Source organism: Podarcis gaigeae (genome assembly GCF_964106915.1).
Source record: "Podarcis gaigeae genome assembly, chromosome: 8".
Taxonomy (NCBI): domain Eukaryota; kingdom Metazoa; phylum Chordata; class Lepidosauria; order Squamata; family Lacertidae; genus Podarcis; species Podarcis gaigeae.
The window spans coordinates 58,199,488-58,223,675 of record NC_139684.1 but is presented as its reverse complement, the minus strand read 5'-3'; the positions used below and the strand labels follow the sequence as shown (position 1 = coordinate 58,223,675).

Below are 24,188 nucleotides of genomic sequence, written 5' to 3'. Positions count from 1 at the left end.
GATGTTGTATTTGACTGCTCTGTGTTTCACATCCCACACCAGACGACCCATTTAGTCCTCATTCATCCTGATCAAAAACAGCCTTCCCCAACCATGTGCTATTCGGATGTTTTTGACTACAACTCCCATCAGCCCCATACCAAAACTTTTGATCAGTGTGCATAATCTGTATGTTGGGCAGAAATGCTGAGAATTTGTGTCACATAACTGTATCTGGTCTTCTAAATGCTGTTCTGACTCACCTGCATCCGTCATATCTGTCTGCTCCTCCAACAGGTTCCGCTGGAAGGCCTTTTCTCTTCTACAGCCAGGTCCACAGGACTTTCTGGAGCAAAACAGACACATTTGCTGTGTGGGCCCAGCCTCTCCCTACAATGGAGTTTGCGGAGTTGATCAAGACCACCAAAGTGGACCATGTGGTGCTGTCACGTCCAGGACTCCCGTCAGTCAAAGGGACACTTTGCATCACCAGTCACCACCTCCTTCTATCTTCCCAGTCAGGGGGAAACGGGGAACAGGGCCAGATTGAGCTGTGGCTTCTTATTCGCAATGTGGACGCCATTGAGAAAAGGTGACTGTCTCTCCCACATCATACCTCCCCTACCCCCAGCCCCAGCATCACTGTTAAGAATCTGTTAAGAATCACTGAGGCTCTATATGCATGAAATCAAAATGCTGTTGCTTTGCTCCCTGGGTTGTGAACTAACTAAACTAAGCCTTACAGAACCTGAGCAAATCAGAACCCCTCCTATTCCCCCACACCAAGAACAACTTGCAAAGGAGCTGCAGTTTTTAAGAGAAGCATTGCTGAGCCTAAACCTGAGCCCAGATTGAGGTCTTGCAAAGTGACCTCAGTGCAAAATATTAGCAAATGATGCAAAGCTCTGGGGAGGGCTGTAGCTCAGCGGCAGGACTTCTGCTTGGTGTGCAGAAGGTCCCAGGTTCAGTTCCCAAAGGACATCTTCAGGCAGGGCTGGGAAAGACTCCCTGCCTGAAACCCTGCTGCCAATCGGTGTGGACAAAACTGAGTCAGACGGACCAATAGTCTGACTCAGTGTAAGGCTGCTTTTTATATTCCTATGTTGTTCCTATCGTGCCCACCTCAGGCTAGTATCCTGGCTCATGAAGTCACAGACCAATAGAAGCATAGAATTGTATAGTTGTAAGGGACCACAGGGGTCATATAGTCCAACCCCCGCAATACAGGACTATTTTTTCCAACCTGAGACTTGAACCCAAAACCCTGAGATTAAGAGTCTCATGCTTCACCAACTGAGCTATCCTTTTGTGCTTAGCAGTACTATCAGAAGAAAGTGCTTTAGGAACATGGGGAATAAAATCTTCCTCTTCTATAATACTGAATTACTCCTTTCCTCTGCTCCAAGGTCCAGCTGCCACCTTTTACCCTGGCTGTGCTCCACTGCTCTTTTAACAGCAGCCTAATGTGTGGATGTGGGTGGGACGCGGGTGGCGCTGTGGGTTAAACCACAGAGCCTAGGACTTGCCGATCAGAAGGTCGGCGGTTCGAATCCCCGTGATGGAGTGAGCTCCCATTGCTCGATCCCAGCTCCTGCCAACCTAGCAGTTCAAAAGCACATCAAAGTGCAAGTAGATAAATAGGTACCACTCCAGCGGGAAGGTAAACGGCGTTTCCGTGCGCTGTTCTGGTTTGCCAGAAGCGGCTTAGTCATGCTGGCCATATGACCCAGAAGCTGTACGCCTGATCCCTTGGCCAATAAAGCGAGATGAGTGCCGCAACCGCAGAGTCGGTCATGACTGGACCTAATGGTCAGGGGTCCCTTTACCTTTAATGTGTGGACACTGAGCATGTGCTGTTTGAACCAAGTGCTGGCAAAAGAGCCTTGCCTCCCTAATATCTTCATCTCAGGCTGCTGTGAAAGGCAGAAGAGCAGGGCTGGGAGAGAAAGGCTGGTAACCCTGCTGGGATGGCAAGAAGATGCTGGGCCGTCTATCTTGCCAAATGACCCCCACATTTGGCTTCTTGTCAGATGAGGATCAAACCAGCAACCGCCGCCCAGACCACCAACCCCTTGCATGCACCTGTGGCACAATGCTAACCTCTCCTCTTTCCTTCCTGTGACTCCCCAGCGTTCAGAATCTAAGTTGGTATCAAAGCACCCGGACTAACGGCTCCCCCCCAGAAACCAGGTTCGCCTTTTAACTCCATTTCAAGCTGCAAGGCATGGCCGCAACTTAGAGGCTTAGTGTTTGTCTCCTCCTCAGCTTGCGCTGCTTGCCAAACTGGTGTGGGGCCTGAAGCAGCCCTGGGCCCCACATTTCCAGAAGACCCGCCTCATGCCTGGAAGATGCCTGCCATTATTTTCTTGAACCCTGTTTGTACAGGGAGAAATACATGCAAGTTATCCTGCCCTCGATTTCTGCACCTACAGTCAGGGCGGAGGGTGGATTGTGCCAAGTGGGTGAGAGCCCAGGAAGGCCTAATCTGAAGCAGAGCTCCCCAGGGCTCAGCCTCAGGAAATGTGGAAGAATCACAATGTGTCTCTGAGCATGTGCAGTGTGCCCATCCCTCACCTCTAAGTATCCACAGACCTACCCGTACCCACCACCTGAGTTATTTAATGCTGATTTTATTTATTTTAAAAATTATTTTATTTTATTTATGTTACTGTCTTGGGGGGACACGGGGCAGGCAGGTGTGGAGGCCTCCCTGGTCCTGAAAGGGGTAACTGTGCCCCTGAAGGACCAGGTGCACAGCCTGGGAGTCATTTTGGACTCTCAGGTGTCCATTAAGGCGCAGGTCAAATCTGTGTCCAGGGCAGCTGTCTACCAGCTCCATCTGGTACGCAGGCTGAGACCCTACCTGCCTTGCCAGAGTGGTGCATCCTCTGGTTATCTCCTGCTTGGACTACTGCAATTCACTCTAAGTGGGGCTACCTTTGAAGGTGACCTGGAAACTGCAACTAATCCAGAAAGTGGCAGCTAGACTGGTGACTGGGAATGGCCGCTGAGACCATATAACACCGGTCCTGAAAGACCTACATTGGCTCCCAGTATGTTTCCGAGCATAATTCGAAGTGCTTGTGCTGACCCTTAAAGCCCTAAACGGCCTTGGCCCAGTATACCTGAAGGAGCGTCTCCACCCCTGTTGTTCTGAGGTCCAGCTCCGAGGGCCTTCTGGTGGTTCCAGCACTGTGAGGTTACAGGGAACCAGGCAGAAGGCCTTCTCAGTAGTGGCGCCCGCTGTGTGGAACGCCCTCCCCTCAGATGTCAAGGAAATAAACCACTAGCTGACTTTTAGAAGACATCTGAAGGCAGCTGCCGAGAGTGGCTGAGGAAACCCAGCCAGATGGGCAGGGTATAAATTATTATTATTATTATTATTATTATTATTATTATTATTATTATTATTATTTATTTTAACACTGATTTTAACATTGTATTTTGCTGTAACCTGCCCTGGGACCCTGTGGAGAAGGGTGGACAAGAACTTGTAGTAGTAGCAATAATAATAATAATAATAATAATAATAATAATAATAATAATAATAATAATAATGGAGGAGAATCCTTCCATCTGCAGACAGCATAGGAGGTTGCCTTATCCTGAGTCATACAGCTGCTCCATTTAGCTCAGTATTGTTTAGCGCAGCCCACATGGTACCCTCCAGTTGCTGTTGGCTTAATGCAGATTCGAAAAGACATTTCTGCTCTTTGAGCCAGCTCTCCCCTCTCTGCTTTGCTTTCTGTCGCTCCCAGCAGGCTGCTCATGTGACTTCCTGCCCCTCTCAAACCCAGAGTGTGCGGCTGCTTGGGATTGTGGCCAAAGGCCTCCACACCCACCATGCTCGTTGCTGCTGCCTCTTCTGCTACAGAGAAGTTCGGGGGGGGGGGGAGGAAAGTGTCTCTGGATCTTCCCCTATTTACTGCCCTTTTATTTCATTTCCCCCTGCAGGCTTGCAAACGCTTCAGGCACCATCACGCTCAAATGCAAAGACTTGAAAATTCTGCAGCTGGAGATTCCTGGGATGGAGGAGTGTCTTAATATCGCCAGCTCCATTGAGGTGAACAACATGCCCATCCCATGTAGCTTTATCTGAACTCGGATGTAGATAAATGCCCTCTGAACATGTGCAGAGTGCCTGTCATTGCCACAGTCAGCCCACAAATTCCTTGGGAAAAGGTAGCAGGGATGGTCCCTTCTGCCTCTGCACCCCCTCTATAGCTGTCAACGTTCCCCCTTTTTAAAGGGAAATTCCCTTATTCCGAATAGGATTCCTCACAAGAAAAGGGAAAAGTTGACAACTATGACCCCCTCCAATGGTAGATTAAATTACTGTACCTTGGCCTTTGAGGGAAGGAAAAGCACTTTGTAGCAGCTCAAAATGACAACTAGAGCATAGGATGAGTAACTCAGGTTTCCCTTCTCTCCCCCAAATCATAACAGGAAGGCAAAGACATAACTTAAATTCTGGTTCTATTAAAAAAAATATCTGTGAATTTGGAGAGTCCAAGTTGAGCCTGTGAGTGTCAGTACCTGAATCTAGACTGCAGTGGTGGCCCACAGCCAGCATTCCTGACCTGGAGTGGCTAGCTTGAGTGGCCTACTCTCTCGACCAGCCGAAGGGGGCAGGAGGCTTTGCCAAACCAGACCTATCCCCTCCAGAAAAGCAGATCTCACTGGTGCATGTGTATGCCTTCTTCAACCAGGTGCTCTCCAGATGTTTTGGACTACAACTCCCATTGACCCCTGCTAACACAGTGATTGTATTTGTAGCCAGAAATATCTGGAAGTGCTGACTTGGGCTGACCAGTCATTCAAAACATCTGCAGGGCCCTAGGCACACACACACACACACACACACACACACACACACACACACAGTCCCAGTGCACATGTCACTGTAAACCATGGTTAATGGTTAGTCATGCATGCACTAAGCTGGGCTGTTTGCACTTCCCCAGGCACACTTGGGAGAAACAAATGATCCCTGGCTTAGCGTAGTTTCAGTCCCAAACTATAACTAGTAATCCAAGAACAAACCATTTCACTGTCAAATAGCTCTTACCACTTATAATAAACTACTCTCTTCTTTTAATTTGGATCCTTTGTTTCAGATCCTTCCCTCTTGCTGCTCCATCTTCCATAGGACAGCCCTTCAGATATTTGAAGACACCGTATTTTTTCATGTCTAACACGCCCCTATTTTGGGGGACTCAAAGTTAAGAAAATGGGGGGGCGGAGATTAACCAGAATTGTTGAGCTTTTTGGGGGGAGAAGTTGCTCGGAGTTGTTGATTTTTTTGGGGGGGATGCCCACATTTGTTTAGCTTGGGAGGGGTGGTGGGAGATTGCTGGAAATTACTCACCATAATGACTGGTGCAGACGATAGCACACATCGCAGAAGCCAACTGTCGCCTCCCGGTTGCCACTAGCAGCAGCAAATCGTATTCACGATTGGAGCACCAGCAGCCAATCAACAGCAGCCCTTGAGGCAGCCAACAAACAGCCGCAGCTACAACCAATTGCCCATCACCCCTCAGCACTACCCATGTATAAGACGACCCCAAATTTTTAACATGGTTTTGGGGTAAAAAAAAAACCTCTAGTCTTGTACACGGAAAAATACGGTATTTGACAACCTCTCAGTTGTCTCTTCTGCAGGCTAAACATACCCAACTCCCACAGATTAGGGATCAGCAACTGCTTGCCCTCTGCCCAAAATCCAGCCTCATGAACAATACATGGAGCCAACCCAAAAAGGGAAAAGAGAAACCAAGGCAATGGGATTTGTCTGAAGGCTATTTTGCCCAGGGTTGGGAGAAGTGACTTGCCCCCCACTATTCTCTGTCTCCTTTGTCACCCTGGGTCTCTGGTGAGGCCAGTTGCCGACCAGCATGCAACTACAACTATCTTCTACCCCCCCCCCCAAGGAAGCAAAAACTAATGGAGTGCTGCAGTATTGCCAATCAACACAAATTACCCGTCTTTGTAACAGCAACTTTTATTTATTGGATTTCTTCCAAGGAACTCAGCCCACAACCCGTTTTATTCCCTGAACATATGAGAAGCTCCAGGTCACTGACTCATGGCCACACGTCAGAACTGGAACCCAGGTTGAGTCTGATGCTGTGACCACAAAGGACCCCGTTGATAGGAAAGGGGAAAACTTGCACCTCCCAGGCACATACCTGAGTTGCTCCCATGCAGGCGGGGGAGGGCAGCTTTGCCTTACAAACACTGGCCTTAGAACATGGGTAGGCAAACTAAGGCCCGGGGGCCGGATCTGGCCCAGTCACCTTCTAAATCCGGCCCGTGGATGGTCCGGGAATCAGCGTGTTTTTACATGAGTAGAATGTGTCCTTTTATTTAAAATGCATCTCTGGGTTAATTGTGGGGCATAGGAATTCGTTCATTATTATTTTTTCCAAAATATAGCCCAGCCCCCCCACAAGGTCTGAGGGACAATGGACAGGCCCCCTGCTGAAAAAGTTTGCTGACCCCTGCCTTAGAAGCACCCAGAAGTGACTGGCTGCAGGAGGGGCTGGCTTGCATCCCGCAGGCAGCACAGAAAGGCTCTCTGGCTCTTTGGCAAGAGTTGCTGCTGGCCTGTTTATTTGTTCGTCACTAACCCGCTAGCAAAGGCAGCCTCTGTTCACCTCGGGATTTCCTTGTTGGAAGGCAAACAATACGGAGAAGTGGAAAAGCATGAAAAAGATCCAAGTTATTTTTCCACATCAGGCACCATTAACCCTTCCAGAGGGATGTCCCTGAGCAGCAAGGCAGCGATGGCAAGAAAGGTCATCACTTCCCCAGGATCCAGGTCTGAGAAGCCAGAGCTGCGCATGCAGTACTATTCAGAATGTCACGTGAGATGCACTCAAGGCCACCAGTGCTGCCTTGACTGGCCAACGACATATAGTTGTGTGGCTGGGCAATGCAAAACACTAATGCCCCCCCCCACACCCCAGTATTATTATTATTATTATTATTATTATTATTATTATTATTATTATTATTTTTATTTATTTTGCAGTATCTCCCTCTCTGGCTTCTGGGATGCTTGTCCATATGGTTCCAAGCATTTCTTTGCAGCCATAAGGACTATAAATAATATCTTCTTTTTTTTTAGAGTAAAAGCTGGCACCCTGATGCATCAGCCCAGCCTTGCTCTATCGTTAAAAGCACCGAACAGAAAAAGGGTGGGGAAATAGCCCACAAGATAAGGAGAGGGTGCTTTGGTGCAGGAGAACACACACATCCATCTGACAATTTTACCTGCACAGGCTCCTGGCTGCTGCAACTCATGAAGCTCAAGGCTTTCAAATTATTATTATTTCTAAAATTTATATACCGCTTGATTGTTCAGAAACCCTCAAAGTGGTTTACAAAAATAATTCTAGACACTGGAGATGTTTTAAGTCTGTGCCGTTCCCTCTTCCCCATGGTTGGCAGAGCCAGAGCCCCTTAAGCAGGTTGTTTAGGTAAGTTGCCGGGGGTGGGGGGCTGCCGGTTCAAAAAGACACAATTGGTCTCGGCCAGCCTTCACCAACCCGGTGCCATCTACATGTTTTCGATTACAACGCCCATGAGCCTCATGCTGGCTGGGGCCGATGGGAGCTGCAATCTGAAACATCTGGAAGCCCCCAGACTGGTAAAGGCTAGGTGTGGGGAAAGCTCTGGGGATGATCCACCACCCTTGTTCTCTTGCAGGCCCTCTCCTCCGTGGAGTCGGTGATGATGACATACCCCTTCTTCTACAGACCCCAGAACATGAAGCTGGAAGACGGGTGGGGGCTGCACCGCCTTGAGGAATTCTACCAGCAAATAGCTGCAGATGTGAGTCACGAGGGTCTGTGGTTTTGCAGAGGCAAAGAAAAGCAGGGGTGGTGGCTGAGGGGGGCAACTTTCCTCCCCTCCATGTCCAAAAGAGCAGCACCCCTTCACTCCCTGCCAGCCTTGCAGTTAGTGTGGACCACAAGCCATATTGCCCAGAGCAGAGCAGGAGTCTGCCGCAGAAGACAAGCCACTCCACCACCATGTGCATGCGCACACACACCATTCACCCGGGCACCCATCAAAATGTCTCGTCTTCCCCTAGGGCAAGGCAAGCAATCCCACCCGATAGCCATCTCTTGACCAGTGTGGTGTAGTGGTTAAGAGCGGTAGTCTCGTAATCTGGGGAACCGGGTTCGCGTCTCCGCTCCTCCACATGCAGCTGCTGGCTGACCTTGGGCTCGTCACACTTCTTTGAAGTCTCTCAGCCCCACTCACCTCACAGAGTGTTTGTTGTGGGCGAGGAAGGGAAAGGAGAATGTTAGCCGCTTTGAGACTCCTTAAAGGGAGTGAAAGGCGGGATATCAAATCCAAACTCTTCTTCTTCTTCTTCTTCTGAACTGCCTCGTCCCCATATCCCATAAAGGGTGGGGTGGTGGGACATTTAGTCCCTGGAGGGGACACCCAATTGGATGACAGCATCAAAAGAAACAGTATTCTACTTGCCACTGGACTTGACAATGTCCAGATAAAATTTCCTTTTCTTCAAATTTCATTTTCATTTTACACTTGAAACAATAACATTTCAAATAAAAGAAATACACAATTAATATTGACTCCCCTTCACTACCACCCCTTCCATGGTACATTTTATTACTTTCTTTTCCATTACTTAATTCTAATTTCTCCCTATATCTTATTTTCTACTTGACACTGGACTTGACAATTTCCAAATAAAACTTCCATTTCAAAAAATGACCAACTATATAGAATCTACCTTAAAAATTGTATATAATCATTTATTTTATCTACATATGACTAAACCCCTGATTAAATGCAACATTTTTTTAAAGGCTGCTATTATAACAAGGGTCCTCCAACTTAACTGCCCTGATCCTTTCCTTTGGCCTGAAGTTTCCTTGCAGTTAAAAGAAAACTGCACCACACAGACACACCAACCTGCCACTGTGGGGGTTGGTGGACACACACCAAAGGCAATGGGGAGGCTGAGGGAGGAGCTCAGTGCCAAACAATTGGGCTGCTTCTGGCTGAATGAGAGCAGTTCCAGACCTCTGCCTTACAGGCTACGAGAAGCAATCTGACGTTGACCCACTTCCCAGACAGGTGCCTGGAGGCTCAGCTACGTCAATGAGGATTTTGGGGCCTGCTCCAGCTACCCACCCATTGTCATCGTGCCAACCAAAGTGGAGGAGGGAGCCCTGAGAGAGAGTGCCCGCTTCCGTCAGGGGGGACGATTCCCCATCCTCAGCTATTACCACAAAAAGAATGGGACTGTGAGTCCACCTTCATTTCCAGTGTCTCTTTCCTGTACCTGTCTTCCCACAGACAACTGACTCCTAGTCTCCTGTATTATTCTGCAGTGGCGAGTGGTGGTGACAGAGCTTCAGAAAACAAGCTTGCCTGTTTTGTCTGAAGCTGAGCAAGTTATGGGGGGGGGGGGAAGCATGTCACTTATTTGGTAAATTAGTAAGCTGCCCTTCGGAGCAAGAATTAGGCAAGAAATGGTGCAATGTGAACTTGCATAACTGATGCACAGTTGTTATCTGTCGTGCAGTTACATTAGGAAGCTCCCTTGCCATGAGCCAGACCACTGGTCCACTAGTGAAAATAGTCCTCTGCTCAATTATGGTCTGGGAAAGAGCACAGGAAGGGAGCCTGATGCAAAGTCTAGCCATCTCAGCACCTCTCGGGGGTTTCTGACAGGGGTGCCCTTTCCCAGCCCCATCAGAGGACTGAACCTGGACCTTTTGCATGAAAGCAAAAAGACTGTCCTCTTAAAAAAGATACTGTGGCATTTGAAAAGGTTCAGAAAAGGGCAACCCAAATGATCAAGGAGGGGATGGAGAGCCTGCCCTGTGGAGAAAGGTTGCAGCGGGTGGGACTTTTCAGTAAGAGGCAACATGATAGGAATTTATATAATTCTGCATGGTATAGAGAAAGTGGGAAGAGAAAAACTTACCCCCCTCTCTCATAACACTAGAACTTGCAAAGTTGAATGTGAGAAGATTCAGGACAGATGAAAGAAACTCCTTCAAGCAGCTATGGAGCTATGGAACACACTCCCTCAGGAGGCAGGGAGGGCCACCAACTTGGCTGGGCAAATTTATGGAGGTCATGGCTATCAATGGCTACTAGCCGTCATGGCTGTGCTCTGCCTCCACAGTCAGAGGCAGAAATGCTTCTAAATACCAGTTCCTGGAAACCGCAGAAGGGGAGAGAGCGCTCTTGTGGTTGGGTCCTGCTTGTGGGTTTCTCTTTGGAGCAGCTGGTCAGCCACTGTGAGAACAAGATGCCGGGCTAGATGGGCCAACAGGCTCTTCTTCTGCACTTTACTACTGAGCTAGAGCCGCCCCTGTTGCAAAGGATATTACAGTGGTACCTCGGGTTACATACGCTTCAGGTTACATACGCTTCAGGTTACAGACCCAGAAATAGTGCTTCAGGTTAAGAACTTTGCTTCAGGATGAGAACAGAAATCATGCTCTGGCGGCACGGCAGCAGCAGGAGGCCCCATTAGCTAAAGTGGTGCTTCAGGTTAAGAACAGTTTCAGGTTAAGAACGGACCTCCGGAATGATTTAAGTACTTAACCCGAGGTACCACTGTATTATCATTATTATTACCGGTACCTCATGAAATTTATACACCATTTGATTGTAAAAGCAAAACAAAATCAGAGTCATTTACAAAAAATAAAATAAAATCATCAATGAGAAAAATTAACAGCATTAATTTAAGACTTCCAGAAAGCTAAAACAGCAATAGACTAAAAACAGATGAGAAAGGATTTACTCCCTTGGCCCCTATGGCAGCGTTCCTGCGGGGATTTGCAACGGCCACCGCAGGGCAAGAGAGCAGAAAAGAACTGCTCCGGTGCCGCCACAGAAGCCCCCTCGCCCCCCACCTGCCCATCCTTTTCATGTTGCTTTGGCAGGTGATGCTCCGCAGCAGCCAACCGCTGGTGGGGCCCAACCGGAAGCGCTGCCAGAAGGATGAACTGCTGCTACACGCTGTGCTGGCAGGTGGAGACCGTGGCTTTGTCCTGGAGACCAGGTCAGCGCAAGCAGCCAAGCAGGCAAGGATGCTGGGGGGAGGCACAGAGCACCGGAGCGCCTATCCTGGTTGGAAGAGATTTCACCGGCCTCTGGAGAGGTGAGCATGCACTCCGGGCTCCCAAAATGAAATGGGGCAGTAGTTAATCAGAGCTCAACCATCTAGCTGAGTGGGTGGCTTTGGGCTGGTGATCGTCTCTCTGTCTAACCTACCTCCCAGGGTGGTTGTGAGGATAAAACAGGGAAGGGGGAACCACATTTGTATAAACTCCCTGCAGGAAAGGTGGGGTATGAATGTGAGAAATAAAATAATGAGCAGGGCACACCAGGACACAAATGGAATGAAAAACCAATTTTAAAAGTCAAGTCGATTTTAAAAGGAAAAGTCCAAGAGAAGGGAAGAGATGGATGTTCTTCTTAAAGCGCAAAGGAGAGTAAGAGCTGGGTGTGGTCTGTGCTTATGTGGCTGTCTACTTTGCAGGCATCACCTGGTTTACCGGTAATTTCTTCTGTTGAGATAGTACAGGAAATAGCACTCTGATGATGGTCCTGGGATCAAATTACATTTCTCCAGATCCCAGACTAATTTTTTTATTCTTTCAGATCAACAATTTAAAAAATACAATTTCAACAGTACCTACCCCCTCAAAGCTCCATCTATAACCAAACAAGTTAATAACACAAAAAGTAAAAGGCGGCTCTTTGGTCCTTAATTCTCCTCCTGCCTCAAATTCACAAAAAAAACCTGATTGCCATTTGCTCCGATTCAGCAGCAGAGCACAGGTTTTCCTGAGGAAAGTGCAGGGACAAAAAACAACAATACTCAGACATGGAGCTTTAAAAACACGGCAAAAAAGGAAGTAGGGATGAGCAGAGGCATCCATCCTCTGATTGTGGAAGGAGAATGTAGCTTTCATGGCTAGTAGCCACGGAATGGCTTATCCCCCACATATTGACCAAGTCTCCTTCTCTCTCTCTCTCTTTGCTCCTTCCCTGCCAACCCCCCCCCCAGGGGTCGTCCCCTCCAAGAGAGCTTCATCAAGCTGGTGGAGGCTTGCAACGACCCGTCCCACAACATGGACCGCTGGCTGAGCAAGCTTGAAGCCTCCAAATGGCTGTACCACGTCAAGGAAGCCCTGAGCACTGCCTGCCTTGCGGCCCAGTGCATGGACAGGTACTGATGCAGGCGGGGAGACCCAGACACCGCCCTCTCTCCCATCCTCTGCAGCAGGCTGAGGCGACAGGGGCTCAGGTGAACTCTGCAGAGGCAGGCGGAGAATAGACTAGAAAGGAGGATTAGAAAGAAGGGGTGAGAAGATGGGAGGAAAAGTCCCTCGAGCAGGACCACATTTCTGTTGGGCTGGGCAGGGTGGTGCCAAGCTACTGGGCATTCTGTGGCTTGCTTACAGGGAGGAGGCCTGCGTCCTGGTGCATGGAGCCGAAGGAACGGATACGACCTTGCTGGTGACAGCCCTTGCCCAGGTTATCCTGGATCCCAACTGCAGGACACTCGCCGGGTTCCAGGGGCTGCTGGAACGGGAGTGGATACAGGTACCTGCGCTGGCTGGGGCTTCAAGTGCCAGGGCTCAGTCTGAAGGGTGCCCTGCTGCCCTGCATCTTCAGATCCTATGGGATTATCCTCAGTGTACCCTTTATCTCTGGCTGACTCTTGTTATAAACCAGCCTTTTCCACAGATGATAAGGCAACCATTAGCTCCTAATTGTGAAGGTTATACGGTAGCCTTGAACAGATCTTTCTATGTGGTGGATCTTTGCCAGGTCAGTCTACAACTCCCATCAGCCCCAGACAGCATGGCTGTATGATGCTGGGGTTGAAGGGCTTCAAACCATAGAGCTGGGGTTGATGGGAACTGGGCCGTGTTAGCAGGGCCTGATGGGAGTTGTAGTCTAAAATTATCTGGAGTCCACCAGATTGGTGAAGGCTGCTAAAAGCCATTCAAGCAAGCCTGTGTGTTAGAGGTATGTGTGGCCATCACACACATGTACATTCATGTGTGCATGTGATTGTGCATGCACACAGGAGGCCATAAGGACTAGCGATACCCTTTTTATGTTCCCACCTGCCCACTGTACCTTGCTCCTCCTCTCCTCCCAGGCTGGGCATCCGTTCTGCCTCCGCTGCGCCCACTCTGCCTACTCCCACGTCCGTCTCAAGCATGAGGCGCCCACCTTCCTCCTCTTCCTTGACTGCGTCTGGCAACTGGGGCGCCAGTTTCCCTTATCACTGGAGTTCAACGAGGGCTTCCTCTTGGCGCTCTTCGAGCACAGCTACGCGTCTCCCTACGGCACCTTCCTGTGCAACAACGAGAAAGAAAGGTGAGGCAGACGTTGGGAGAGCAATACTGAGACTAGAGGCAAAGAGGCTCTGCAGCGAGCGGACATCAAACAGCTTGACCAGGTCTTCAAAATGTCATCCAATGATTTGAACTGGGTATTTGCGCTTTCATAGGCAGCTGCCCTATAGTCAGATCACTGGCTCATCTAACTCAGTCCTCTCCACACCAGAGGTGGGGAACTGGATCCAGCCAGCCAACCAGATCCTTAAATCTCCACCAACATGCCAGTGGACAGGATCCCAGTGATTGTCAGGGCTTCAAACCATAGAGCTGAGAGCTGATGGTTGGTTTCCTGTGCGCTGAGCTTTGCTGGCCTGCAAGCCCGTCTTTGGCCCAGTGGCATCCTTATTTTTATAGGGGCAGGTGGGCAAGGCTTGGTCGAAATGGCCACATAGGCCAAATGGGGGAGGCCTGGCACGCCTACTCTTAACTGGCAGCAGCTTGCCACAGATTCAGGCAGGGGTCTTGCCCAGCTGTGCTTTGAGATGCCATTGACTGAACAGGGGCCCCTCTACATGCAAAGTAGACCGTCTGCCACTAAGCTATGGCCCCGCACTGCCAGAAGGTATACAGGTGTCCTGCTCCCAAACTGCAACTCCTCCAGTCTAATGGCAGTCAGGGCTAGGAGAAAAATTGATGGCAACAGCTCAAGTGTTCACAGCAAGCTCACACAATCAAAAGGCCATGGGACATTCCAATGCAACTCTTGCATTGTTACTGGCTCTTATACAGCGCCACATGGTGGAGGTGAAGAGCAGGAAAGGCAGCACTTCTGCACCATGGTAAAAGGTAAAGGACCCCTGACAGTTAAGTCCAGTCGCAAATGACTCTGGTGTTACAGCACTCATCTCGCTTTACTGGCTAAAGGAGCCGGCGTTTGTCCGCAGACAGTTTTCCCGGGTCAGAGCAGCGCATGGAAACGCCGTTTACCTTCCATGTTAGGTGCCCCTAAAAAAAACTAGCCCCGTGCAGGTTGAGTGAGTATATAAATCCAGACACACACAAACACAAATGCAGAGGCTGGTGCCCCTGCTTGCATTGTTCCCCAACCCCACCTACTCCTCTGCCAACCACTCCAGCCCCATCCTTCCCTATACATCTCACCCAAACCCCTCACAGCTCCTCTGTTTCCCGCCAGCCCTGCTTTATTCAAACCTCTGCTGTTGTTAAAAACCACCATTTTTAAACCTGCCTATTCTTTTGCTCCCCCCTCCCGTCCTGGCCTCATGCAAAACCAGGTTTGTAGTGTGGCACTACAAATCCTCTAATGGAGACTGTGTGGTGACAGCCTTACATTTTTATGCGTATAGGAGAGAGAGAGACAAAGAGAACACACACACACACAATCTAATTTCACAGGGAAATGTCACCATCAGGTGAGAAATTGCCACCGTGCTTTCATAGTTACTTGTTCTTACGGATGCAACCCCCATGTGGTGAAACAGAGATGCAGCCACAAGATGGGAGGGGCACCCAAAAGCTACAAGTACAAAACAGCTTACGCACATCCGATTGCAGTTGCTCACATCAGCCCCCTCTACTGTCAAGATCTCAGGATTCATTGTCATTGTAGATCTCAGGATAGAATTGGGGAACTCGCGGCCATCTTTCGTTCTTGATCACTGGCCACATTGGCTGTTGGTGGGAACCACAAGGTCTCCCTCCTTGTCCTAACAGGAGTGCTCAAGTTTCTGGTTCAGACCCTCCCAGCCAGCCAGTCCCTCCCTCCAGGGTTCCCCTCCTACCCCCAAACTGCAGGGTAGTTCAACATGTGCAGCATGTGTATTTTATTATTAAGCACTTCTCCACATTCTAGCATAACCTTTACCAACCAGGTTTCTTCCAGAGATTGGTGAAGACTGTTCTAGCTCAGACCTACCCTGCAAGAGGGACTAAAATGTCGCCATCTCCCCCTGCAGGAAGCTCTGTGAAGTGAAGGAGAAGACGCACTCACTCTGGCCCTGGCTGAACAGCAAAGGGGAGGAGTTCCTGAATCCGCTCTATGCACACAACCCCTTGGTTATCTGGCCATCGGTGGAGCCCCAGAGTTTGCTGCTCTGGCAAGGTAGGATAGATAAGCCCATTCTCTCTCAAAATAGGGACATCAACTTGCTTTATTTGGACTCTGTGGTCTGTAACCAAACCCAAGCCCCCCACCATATCAGGACAGAATTATGAGAGGAATTCAATATAGCACTAAAACAAATGTTTCATCAGCACAAGTGTTTCTGGTTACATGATGGGAAAACCTCCTCTCTCCTTCCCTCAACGTGCTTTGAAGCATGGAGGGAGTAGGGGGAGGCCCATTGCACTAGCAGGAACCCAGTGCTGGCAAATTTTCAGTCTTTTTGAGGACTTGAAACTTTATTGTTTTTAAAAAACCACATTGTTTTGTGTGGACAACTTTGTATTGCTAATTTCGATTACAAACATTTTAAAATGGGGGGGGGAGTTCCTTTTAAAGAAACTTTAGTTAACTTTAGCAATTTCTCTTATACATTGGGGTTTCAAAGAACATTTCATTTTAGTCCTTTGCAATTGTGGTGCAATCAAGTTGTCAGATTAACCTTTTATTGCATATACATTTCACTGACTGATTCGGATTATGCGACAACATGCCCATTTGGGATACCCAAATACCTTTCCTATTCCTTCAGCTGTAGCATTTTACTCGATATTCCTCTTCCAGACTATTACTGTTATGGTGATACTGCTACCATCCCAATCAAAGCAAGAGGAAATATCTTTAATTACTACTTTTTCAACCTGCTGTATATGGGGATATAGATATTAATCTAACAATTTCCTACAGGCTTATTCCTCCGCTGGGTCCGCTCATGCCACTATCTAGATGACGCATGGGGAGAAATTCAGAAAATAGTGAAGTCCACACAGGAAGACTGAGTGGGATGGCACCAAAGCAGACTGCAGCACAAGCCATTTCAAAAGCAGAAACCAAAGAACTGGGTAGGAAAAGATCAGCCACAGCCTGGTTTCTGCTGTGCTGGAAACCAGCAAGCACAGAGCTATCCAGGAGAGTAAATGGTGCTGGTCCCCAACCATGTTGTGAACCCAGCCCTTGTGTGTGAGAGAGATTTGTAAACAGGAGAATTTCCCCAACTGGATACAGAGCTGGTCACCAAAGTCTGACAATTAAAAGACACTTCATGTTGGACTACACAAGTTGCCAGATCTTTGTGTAGTCCAGTTATCCAGGCTTCTCATCAAGGAAATAATCCTGTGCTTAGAGTAAGTTTGGCAAGTGGGCAAAGAGTTTGGTGGCGTTTTCTCCAGAATATGATCTTAAAAACTGAAACTACGAAGTTCCCCCCAGAATCACAACTTAGTTGAATATGTCCTTCTACAAAATCAGGCCATCCAGCCCAGGGCCGTCTTCCCCAGCTTTCCCTTCCAAGTGGTTTTCCAGACTCATGATTCCCCTCTGCCCTAGGGAGCACAGCCATGCTGGTTGAGCCTAATGAGAGTTGTGAGGCCAAAACATCAGTCTGGGGAAAGCTTGATCTACTCCAACTGGGAGCAAGTCTCCAGCAGAGCAAGAGCTTCCCTCACCTTCCTGCCAAGGGCCCCCCCTTTTTTTAACCAGGAAATGCCATGGGGAATTGAACCTTGGCCCTTCTGCATGCAAGGCATTTGCTGGGCCACTTGGTCCAACAAGAGAACAACAGCATTTATGCCTTTTATTCTGGTTTTTGGACACCTGAGATGTGTCTTTTTAGTACAGCACCTACCCTATTCCTCTGATTGTAAGGCGTGCTGGCTCAGGCCAATGGCCCATCTAGTCTGGCACCCTGTTCTAACAATAGCTAACCAGATGCCTACAGGGAATGAGCAAACAGAACATGAGCACAAGAGCACTCTCCTATGCTGCCATTTCCAACTCCTGCTCAGAAGTATTGCTGCCTCCAGCTGTGAAGGAACAGCATAGGCATGGCTGGTAGCCACTGACAGCCCTCTCCTCCAGGACTGTTATGACTGGTTTTAATATTCTGTTTTTATACGGTTGTAACTTGCTGCGGGACCTTGTGGTGAAGGATGGGTAAGAAATTCAGTCAGTACCATTACTACTACTACAAATGCCCTGGGAGTTATGTGCATCTTGAGAAAGGAAGGAAAATTCTGCAGCGAGGCCACCCAAATCCTGAGGCTAAATTCTAAGGCCCATGTAAACTATTCCCCTTCAACAAATCTGCATAAAAATGACCAAGTGTTAAAAGAGTAACAAAGAAATAAACAGCTAAGAAATTCAAACACACTCCTACTGTAGCTGGAAACAAGAGTGAGGATTTATTATTTCCTTCTGAATAACTTTTATAAATATGCCAAGCATGGCAGGAAGTAGCTGTTCCCAAGAACAGACAAGAAGGTAGACATTCTCGCATTTCCCCAGAACACAGCAGCAGTTATAGTGCACTGTTCTCTGCTTCAGTCTGTGCATCTCCACTAAACCTCCTTAGAAACAGACAGAGATCCAGAAGGCAACTGTAGAAAGGGGAGAAGGATGGGGCTGGTTCAAACTTCAAACTCAAATTCAAAGTACTGGGGATCAAAATAATGGATGCGAACATAGCCGTCCTCTCCACCGCTGCTGTAACTGAAAGCAGAAACAAAGCAGAAACAAAGTTATAGATTCGATTCCAGGAGCTCCAGATTTGACCCTGGTGAGATGCACACTCACTTAGAACGCAAGGAGATGGACACCCTTACCTCTTTCCATCAGGGTGGAAAGCGACACTGTTAATAGGGCCAAAGTGGCCCTTGACTCTCCCAAACTCTTCCTCAACGCCCAGGTGGAAGAACCTAGAACCACAAAGGAAAAGGCAGTGAGATACAAGCAACAGAGCCCAGATTTTGATGATGAGAATATCTTCAACATACCTCACTGAAGAGGTAACCATTGCCTACTGGTTGCTTGGGGAATTGACTGCATCACCCCCATCACAGGAATAGGAGAAGCCATAATTTGCTCACCTGGCCTCAAACTTGCCAATCCTGGTGGAAGTGGTCGTCACATCCATGGCCTCCTGTCCACCACCCAACACCACCTGCCAGAGGGAATAGGGGGTGGGGAGAGAACACCTCAGTCACACACTCCTTTGTAATGTGTTAATGGGCCAAGGACTCAGAGCCCAACATACTGACCAAGGATAGCCTAACTTCTGTCTACAGTCTGGTAACCTCTAGATTAGATTACAGCAATGCATTATACATTGGGCTACTTTTGAAGATGCTTCAGAAATTGCAGCTAGTGCTATAGAGTCTTGTGTGTCTTAGGACCCCAATACCTCAAGGACCACCTCTCCCCATATGAGCTGACCCAGACCTTGCAATCATCATCTGAGGCCCTTCTCCATGGGGCCCCACCGCAGGAGGTCTGGAGGGTGGCAACATGCAAGAGGCCATTTTCAGTGCTGGCTCCCTGCTTGTGGAATGCTCCTCACCCCCCGGAGTAGCTTGCCTGGCACAATCATTACATACCATCAGGTGCCAGAGGGAAAAACATGTCTCTTCCACCAGGCCTTTGGCTTCTAATTATCTGTGACCTCCTTCAGTGGGTGGGGCATTTTAAAAATAGGCCTTTTTAAAAAATATGAATGTGTTTCAGAGTTTTTTCCTGTTTTGTTTAATGCTGGTTTTAATGCGTGTGTTATTTATTGTTGTAAGTCGCTGTGGGTAACTTGTTTTTTAAAAAGCGACCAATAAGTTTAATAATAAATAAATACTTAAATACATAAATAATATACTGATGATCCAGTGTCCACCTGAATTCTAGGAACTCTTCCAGCAACCAGACAACAGGGATGACAATCAATACTCTAAGCTCTGGCCCACCTGAGTGTCTCCAAGGGATAGGGAAATGGGGAAGCCTAGCCAATGCTCCCTGCTTACTCTTTCACTCTTGAGTCTTGCCCCTCCATCTCTAAGTGTATTGTCACATCACACCTACCCAATCCTACTGAAGCCAGGTGGAGCTGGCAAAGGAGGCAATGCACAACCAACAGCATATATTCAAAAGGTAACATAGAGTCTAGCATCTCTGTGTCACATGGGGAAGAACCTCCACAAGCCTCTGGGACTCTATGAATGTCTAGCTATAAGGACAGGTGGGGATGCCCCAGGACAAGGGAGAGGTGCCCCATCTGGCCCACCAACATACATGATCAAAGATGGGGGAAAGGGCTGCGGAGTTCACTGGCCGCTCTGTCCGGAACGTCTTCAGGTGGTCAAGCGTCGTGCAGTCAAACAGCTGCAGAGGAAGAAGTGAATTGGCAGGAGCCTTCTTAGCACATTCATCTCTTAAAGACACAAAACATCAGAGTCCTGGGAAAGGTCACAGTCGCCTGCCCTGGGAATCCCACAATATAATGTCTAACCAGCTGAGCACCCGAAGCAGACTTCTCAGCCACTGCAGAGACCACCTAAAAGCGACGACAGCAGGTAGCCCATCGCAGTGGCTGCAGCAAGCACAAAACAGACCTCAGAAGCCAAGGAGGGCTGCTTCTGCTTGATTAGTGATTTCTGCTTGATTATGACATGCACTGATTTATTACACTGTTTTAAGCAATCTTCAGTCCTTTAGCCAGCTGGGACAGGAGTACCAGGCTGTGCCACCAATTCCAAACCAGGAAAGTGATACTTGGTGCAAGCAACTCTTGTGCCATATCAAACATAAGAGCCTGGCAGCTGGATCAGGCCAATGGCGTATCTAGCTCAGTGGCCACCCAGATGCCCAAATGGGAAGCCTGTAAGCAGGACTCCGGCACAAGAGTACTCCCTCCACTTGTGATTCTTAGCAACGGGGTGTCAGAGGTGTACTGCCTCCAACAGTGGAAGTGGAACCTATTCATAAAAGCCTTCTCTTCCAGCACTTCCTAGTGTGCTAAAACACGGATGGGGAGTATGAGAAGATTCCTTTCGGGGTGAACTTTTTACCTCTCAGTGACTACTAATGGGTTTCGCACACAGTGCCAAGACAATCTCTCACCAATCCCAAAGAGGGCAAATCAGGGAAAGATGCAGGACGCACCTTGGCAGTGTTATCCTTGGAGGCAGTGATGAACATGGTCATGTCTCGAGAGGTCTGAATGTCATTGATCTGTTTGGTGTGCTCCTTGACGTTCATGAGGACCTCTCCTGACTAAGAGAGGAAAGAGAGGTGAAGGAAACTGAGCGCCTCCAGACCAATGGAGGGAGAAGCCACATCTTTCTCAAGTCCTGAATATAACAACAACAGTAACACTAATAGAACATATTTACAGTGTTTGATGCATTTCACATATAAATCAAGAATTCATACAATCTTGTAAGATTGTATTACCATCACCATACTGCAGACAGGGAAGGGCTCAGGTGAAAGATGTCAACTAGCTCACATTGTTAGCTACTAGTTATAGCAGTTGTCATTATCACCAATCTTACAGAACAGAATTACTATGGTAACTGTTAGAATTAGTGACCCCTAGCTGAAGCTCATGGGATGGCCTTCAGATAATCATTCCCTTTCTATCTAGTTTACCTCAGAAGGTGGTTATAATGATAAACGATATTTATTTTAAAGCATTTTTTGGCTGCTTTTCTGAGCAAAGCCCATCCAAAACAGCTTAAATAATAAAAAAGAGAAAAAAATACAAAACATTAAACTTAAAATCAACAACTCATCCAAGTTCCTCTTTAAAAAAAAAGAATCAGGGGAAAATAAACATAATTCAACAAGACTGCAAAGCACATTGGAGAAAAAAGAATCCTCATTCAGATGGCTGGATGTGGTTTGTCATTTGGTTATCACAGTTCCCACACTAACCTTTGCACTGAACTGGTTCAACTCCCCATTCTCATGTCCCGCAATGATGTATTCCCCAAGGGGACCCCAAACAGCGCTGGTGATTTTGGAATCACTACAGGGGATCTTCATGTATGGCTCGTTGTCCTCTGTAGACAAAGCAAAACCAGGTGAGATTCAGAGGTGCCAAAGGGCAGGGGAGGCAGCCACCCATCCCAACCCTGAGCCCTCCACCTGGTGGCCTCACCAATCTGGCTGGAGTCACGGAGGTCAAAGAAGCTCACAAAACATTGGTAGCCCATTTGTTTGTCTGTGGAAAACATGATGATGTTCCCTCCAAAGTCGAAGCCGCAGGTACGCACAGCTGAGTTGGTCTTGACCAGAGCAAGCTGTTTCCCTAAGGGAAAAGACATCACACATAAAACGAGCTTGAAGGAAGGTGTGAAAATCTCTGCATACCAGGTCCATCAGCTCTGACCAGTTCTCCAAGGCCTCAGGCAGAGGAGTAGGATGGTTGGGGACAGAGAGCTTTCCCAGCTCTGCTACCAGAGGCTTTTGAACCAGAGATGCTGAGGGCTGGATGCTGGTATCTTACTGATGCAAACCCAGTGAACAACAGCCCACCTCTTATTGCCAGATAAGCACCTGCCAAGCTTAGAGTTCAATCCCTCACATTTACCCAAAGGCAAGACCAAATGAATTCCAGTGGGACCTTCTCCCAAGTCAGTCTCAGGTTGATAGGTTTTTAATCAAACCTTTCCCAACCTGGCACCCACCAGATGTTCTGGACTACAACTCCCATCAGCCTCAGCCATCTTCCACCCTGCACATAGTGCTCCAATCACTCCACAAAAGATTTTATTTGAGGTTCTACCTGTCTCACAGTCCCAGAGCCGGCAGCTGTTGTCTGCGGAGCCTGTCAGCACATGCCTCGTGTCCCCTATAGGAGCAGTCAAGGAACCCCAACGCAATTATGTACAACTTACAGAAGGAGGTGGATATGACTTACTGCACAGCTTCAAGTATCCATACTGAATGAATTCCAAAACATGGCTCATCCAACTGCACAAGCCCTGTCAGGTGTCTGGGGCAAAACCTCAACATCTTTCATATGAATCTAAGCATCCAGGAAGTTTCTTTTAACCAATCTGTATTCTTTAAAAAGTAGGTGTTCTTAGGGTTATTCTTACCATCTGCTAATATGTTCAAAGTCCTATTTGTATTTGTACTAAATCATTAGCCTCTTAGTCAAACTCACGCATCTGATGAATTAGGTTATTGTCTGTGAAAGTCCAGCACTACGACCCTTGTCTCTTTGATGGTACAGGAGGCTCCTCTACCAGAATCCCTAAAATAGTGGTCAAAAGTTACATCAGCATTAATGTAAGGCCCAACCACTACTCCAGGAGTAGCCAATGTAGTGTCCATGTTGTTCGACTCAGCTCCCATCAGCCCCAGCCGAAATGGCCAATCAATGGTCAGGGATACAGGGAGCTGGGAATACAGAAATATCCAGAGGACAACATATTGGCTATGCCTCCACTACTCTCTGAAATGCTCACTCCAACTGCAAAGTCTCTCAAGAGTATCTCAACTTAATACTTGAAAAAGGGTCTCAAATATACTGATTTCTAAAACCAAAGGATACAGTCAGCATCCACACACCAGACTGCACCAGTATGTCCGCTGTATGTGCCGAGTCTCTCCCCGTTGACAGAGTACCAAACATTAACAATCTGATAAAAGAATAATAATCATATTATGAAAATGCACCCAAAACAGAAAGACAAGAACAAAATTACCATCTTCTAGTTTACCTGATTTTGGACAATTTATTGACTACTTAATGGCTTGTGAGAAGCAAACAAGTTTGCACTGAGTTTTGGTGAGGGGGAAGTACTGGGAGAACTGTTTATATGGTTAGCTACAAATCAACAAAATATTTGGCTTCAAAAGGACAAGAGAAAATAATATGCTAAATAGGCAACAATGTATACTTTTTAAAGACAGCAAGAAGATGCAACTGTGAGAAAGGTGTAGAAAAGAACAGTTCAAGGAAAACATACCGGATCTTTGGCTACTGTGAATAACAAGTCTCCTTCCCTGTTATATTTGATCTGAGTAATTGATCTCTCATGGCCTTGCAACAATATGGGTTTCTGCGAAGAAATGTATTATTAAATCACATATTCCTTATTATTTATTATCCACCCTTCAACCTAAGGTCTCAGGGTGGGTTACAACATTAAAAGAAGTTTAAAACAACTTTGAAATCATAAAAATAAGGTGGCTCCTCAGCTTAGTTACTGTCGTCTCAACAGCATCGCAAGGCGCTCTCTCTCCCCACTCTCTGCCTTGTGGAGGAAACAGAGTTCGGCCATTACTACTTCTTAAACCTACCGAGCAAGCAAAGGGGCGGGTTTTCGGATAAAAGGGGGTGTCGGCGTTTGTGGGTTGGGGGGAGAATATAAACAAGACAAGGAGGCAGCCTGGATTTGGGGTGTGGCGGCTTCCGAAAGTGTCGTGCGCGCACACGGACACGCGTCCCGTTTCTGCGCGGGGCTCGAAAGAAACAAGCACGAAAACAACCCGCAGTGCGGCCTATACGGGCCTACAGGTAAAGCGCACAGGCAGCGAAACAACCCTCGGGTCAATTAAGAAACCTAATTCGACAAATCCGGAGGGCGGCGGGGAGAAAGGGATTCTTACCATGGCTGCGGTGAAAAGACGCCACCGGGAACAGCAACGGCGCCACGAGCGAAAAAGGCATAGGAACTACTTCCGGCATGAAACCGGAAGGAAAAGCCCGACAGTGGGATTATAGAGATAGGAAAAGGAGAGAGAGAGGTGCATCCAAAGCTTGGTTTCCGTTTGAGGATTCCCCGTATGCGGGGGGGGGGGGGCGTCACGCAAGAAGATCACAAACACACACACGCAGAAAGCGAACAGAGATCCCAGTCTCATTCTAGCTATGCGGTGAGAAGAAT

General features: G+C 47.9%; 3 protein-coding genes across 8 annotated transcripts in view; 1 reads left to right on the top strand and 2 right to left on the bottom strand.

Moving 5' to 3' along the window:
• The window catches only part of FAM167B (family with sequence similarity 167 member B), a 17,509-nt gene extending 11,981 nt beyond the window's left edge, over positions 1–5,528 (bottom strand). Inside the window, exons 1-2 of one of the 5 annotated variants that reach the window (XM_083751960.1) lie at positions 5,348–5,403; positions 243–325 (exon numbers count right to left, since the gene is read on the bottom strand). The gene's annotated coding sequence lies outside the window, so the exon portion shown is untranslated. Of the gene's footprint in view, positions 1–242; positions 371–5,347 lie in introns of those variants that run through there. The other 4 variants (XM_083751958.1, XM_083751962.1, XM_083751961.1 and 1 more) reach the window with 4 other exon arrangements.
• On the top strand, positions 361–19,157 carry LOC310850344 (myotubularin-related protein 9-like). Of its 2 annotated transcripts, XM_083751745.1 has the most exons (12): positions 361–571; positions 2,110–2,169; positions 3,934–4,042; positions 7,693–7,818; positions 9,096–9,269; positions 10,929–11,146; positions 12,059–12,220; positions 12,456–12,597; positions 13,163–13,383; positions 15,323–15,468; positions 16,216–17,580; positions 17,641–19,157. In XM_083751745.1, the coding sequence occupies exons 1-11, from the start codon at positions 375–377 to the stop codon at positions 16,305–16,307; spliced, it is 1,647 nt and encodes a 548-aa protein (XP_083607871.1). In that variant the 5' UTR covers positions 361–374; the 3' UTR covers positions 16,308–17,580; positions 17,641–19,157. The 2 variants fall into 2 exon arrangements, with proteins under 2 accessions (XP_083607871.1, XP_083607872.1); XM_083751746.1 differs by lacking the exon at positions 2,110–2,169.
• EIF3I (eukaryotic translation initiation factor 3 subunit I) lies at positions 17,684–24,046 on the bottom strand. The gene is made up of 11 exons (XM_083751887.1): positions 23,911–24,046; positions 23,268–23,360; positions 22,850–22,937; positions 22,076–22,141; positions 21,449–21,598; positions 21,223–21,350; positions 20,449–20,559; positions 19,579–19,668; positions 18,393–18,466; positions 18,129–18,221; positions 17,684–18,015 (listed from the first exon to the last, which is right to left on the bottom strand). The coding sequence occupies exons 1-11, from the start codon at positions 23,911–23,913 to the stop codon at positions 17,934–17,936; spliced, it is 978 nt and encodes a 325-aa protein (XP_083608013.1). The 5' UTR covers positions 23,914–24,046; the 3' UTR covers positions 17,684–17,933.
• Between the last annotated feature and the right edge of the window lie 142 nt (positions 24,047–24,188).

What these genes read in the sequence shown, in the direction of transcription:
- LOC310850344 (XM_083751745.1), top strand. Translation starts at nt 375, where the DNA reads ATGGAGTTTGCGGAGTTGATCAAGACCACCAAAGTGGACCATGTGGTG. An exon ending in ACCACAAAAAGAATGGGACT is followed by an intron (nt 9,270 to 10,928) that starts GTGAGTCCACCT and finishes TTGCTTTGGCAG; the next exon opens with GTGATGCTCCGCAGCAGCCA. An exon ending in TGGAACGGGAGTGGATACAG is followed by an intron (nt 12,598 to 13,162) that starts GTACCTGCGCTG and finishes CTCTCCTCCCAG; the next exon opens with GCTGGGCATCCGTTCTGCCT.
- EIF3I (XM_083751887.1), bottom strand. An exon ending in TTTCCCCCATCTTTGATCAT is followed by an intron (nt 18,467 to 19,578) that starts GTATGTTGGTGG and finishes TCCCTCTGGCAG; the next exon opens with GTGGTGTTGGGTGGTGGACA. An exon ending in TTCCACCCTGATGGAAAGAG is followed by an intron (nt 18,016 to 18,128) that starts GTAAGGGTGTCC and finishes TTCTGCTTTCAG; the next exon opens with TTACAGCAGCGGTGGAGAGG.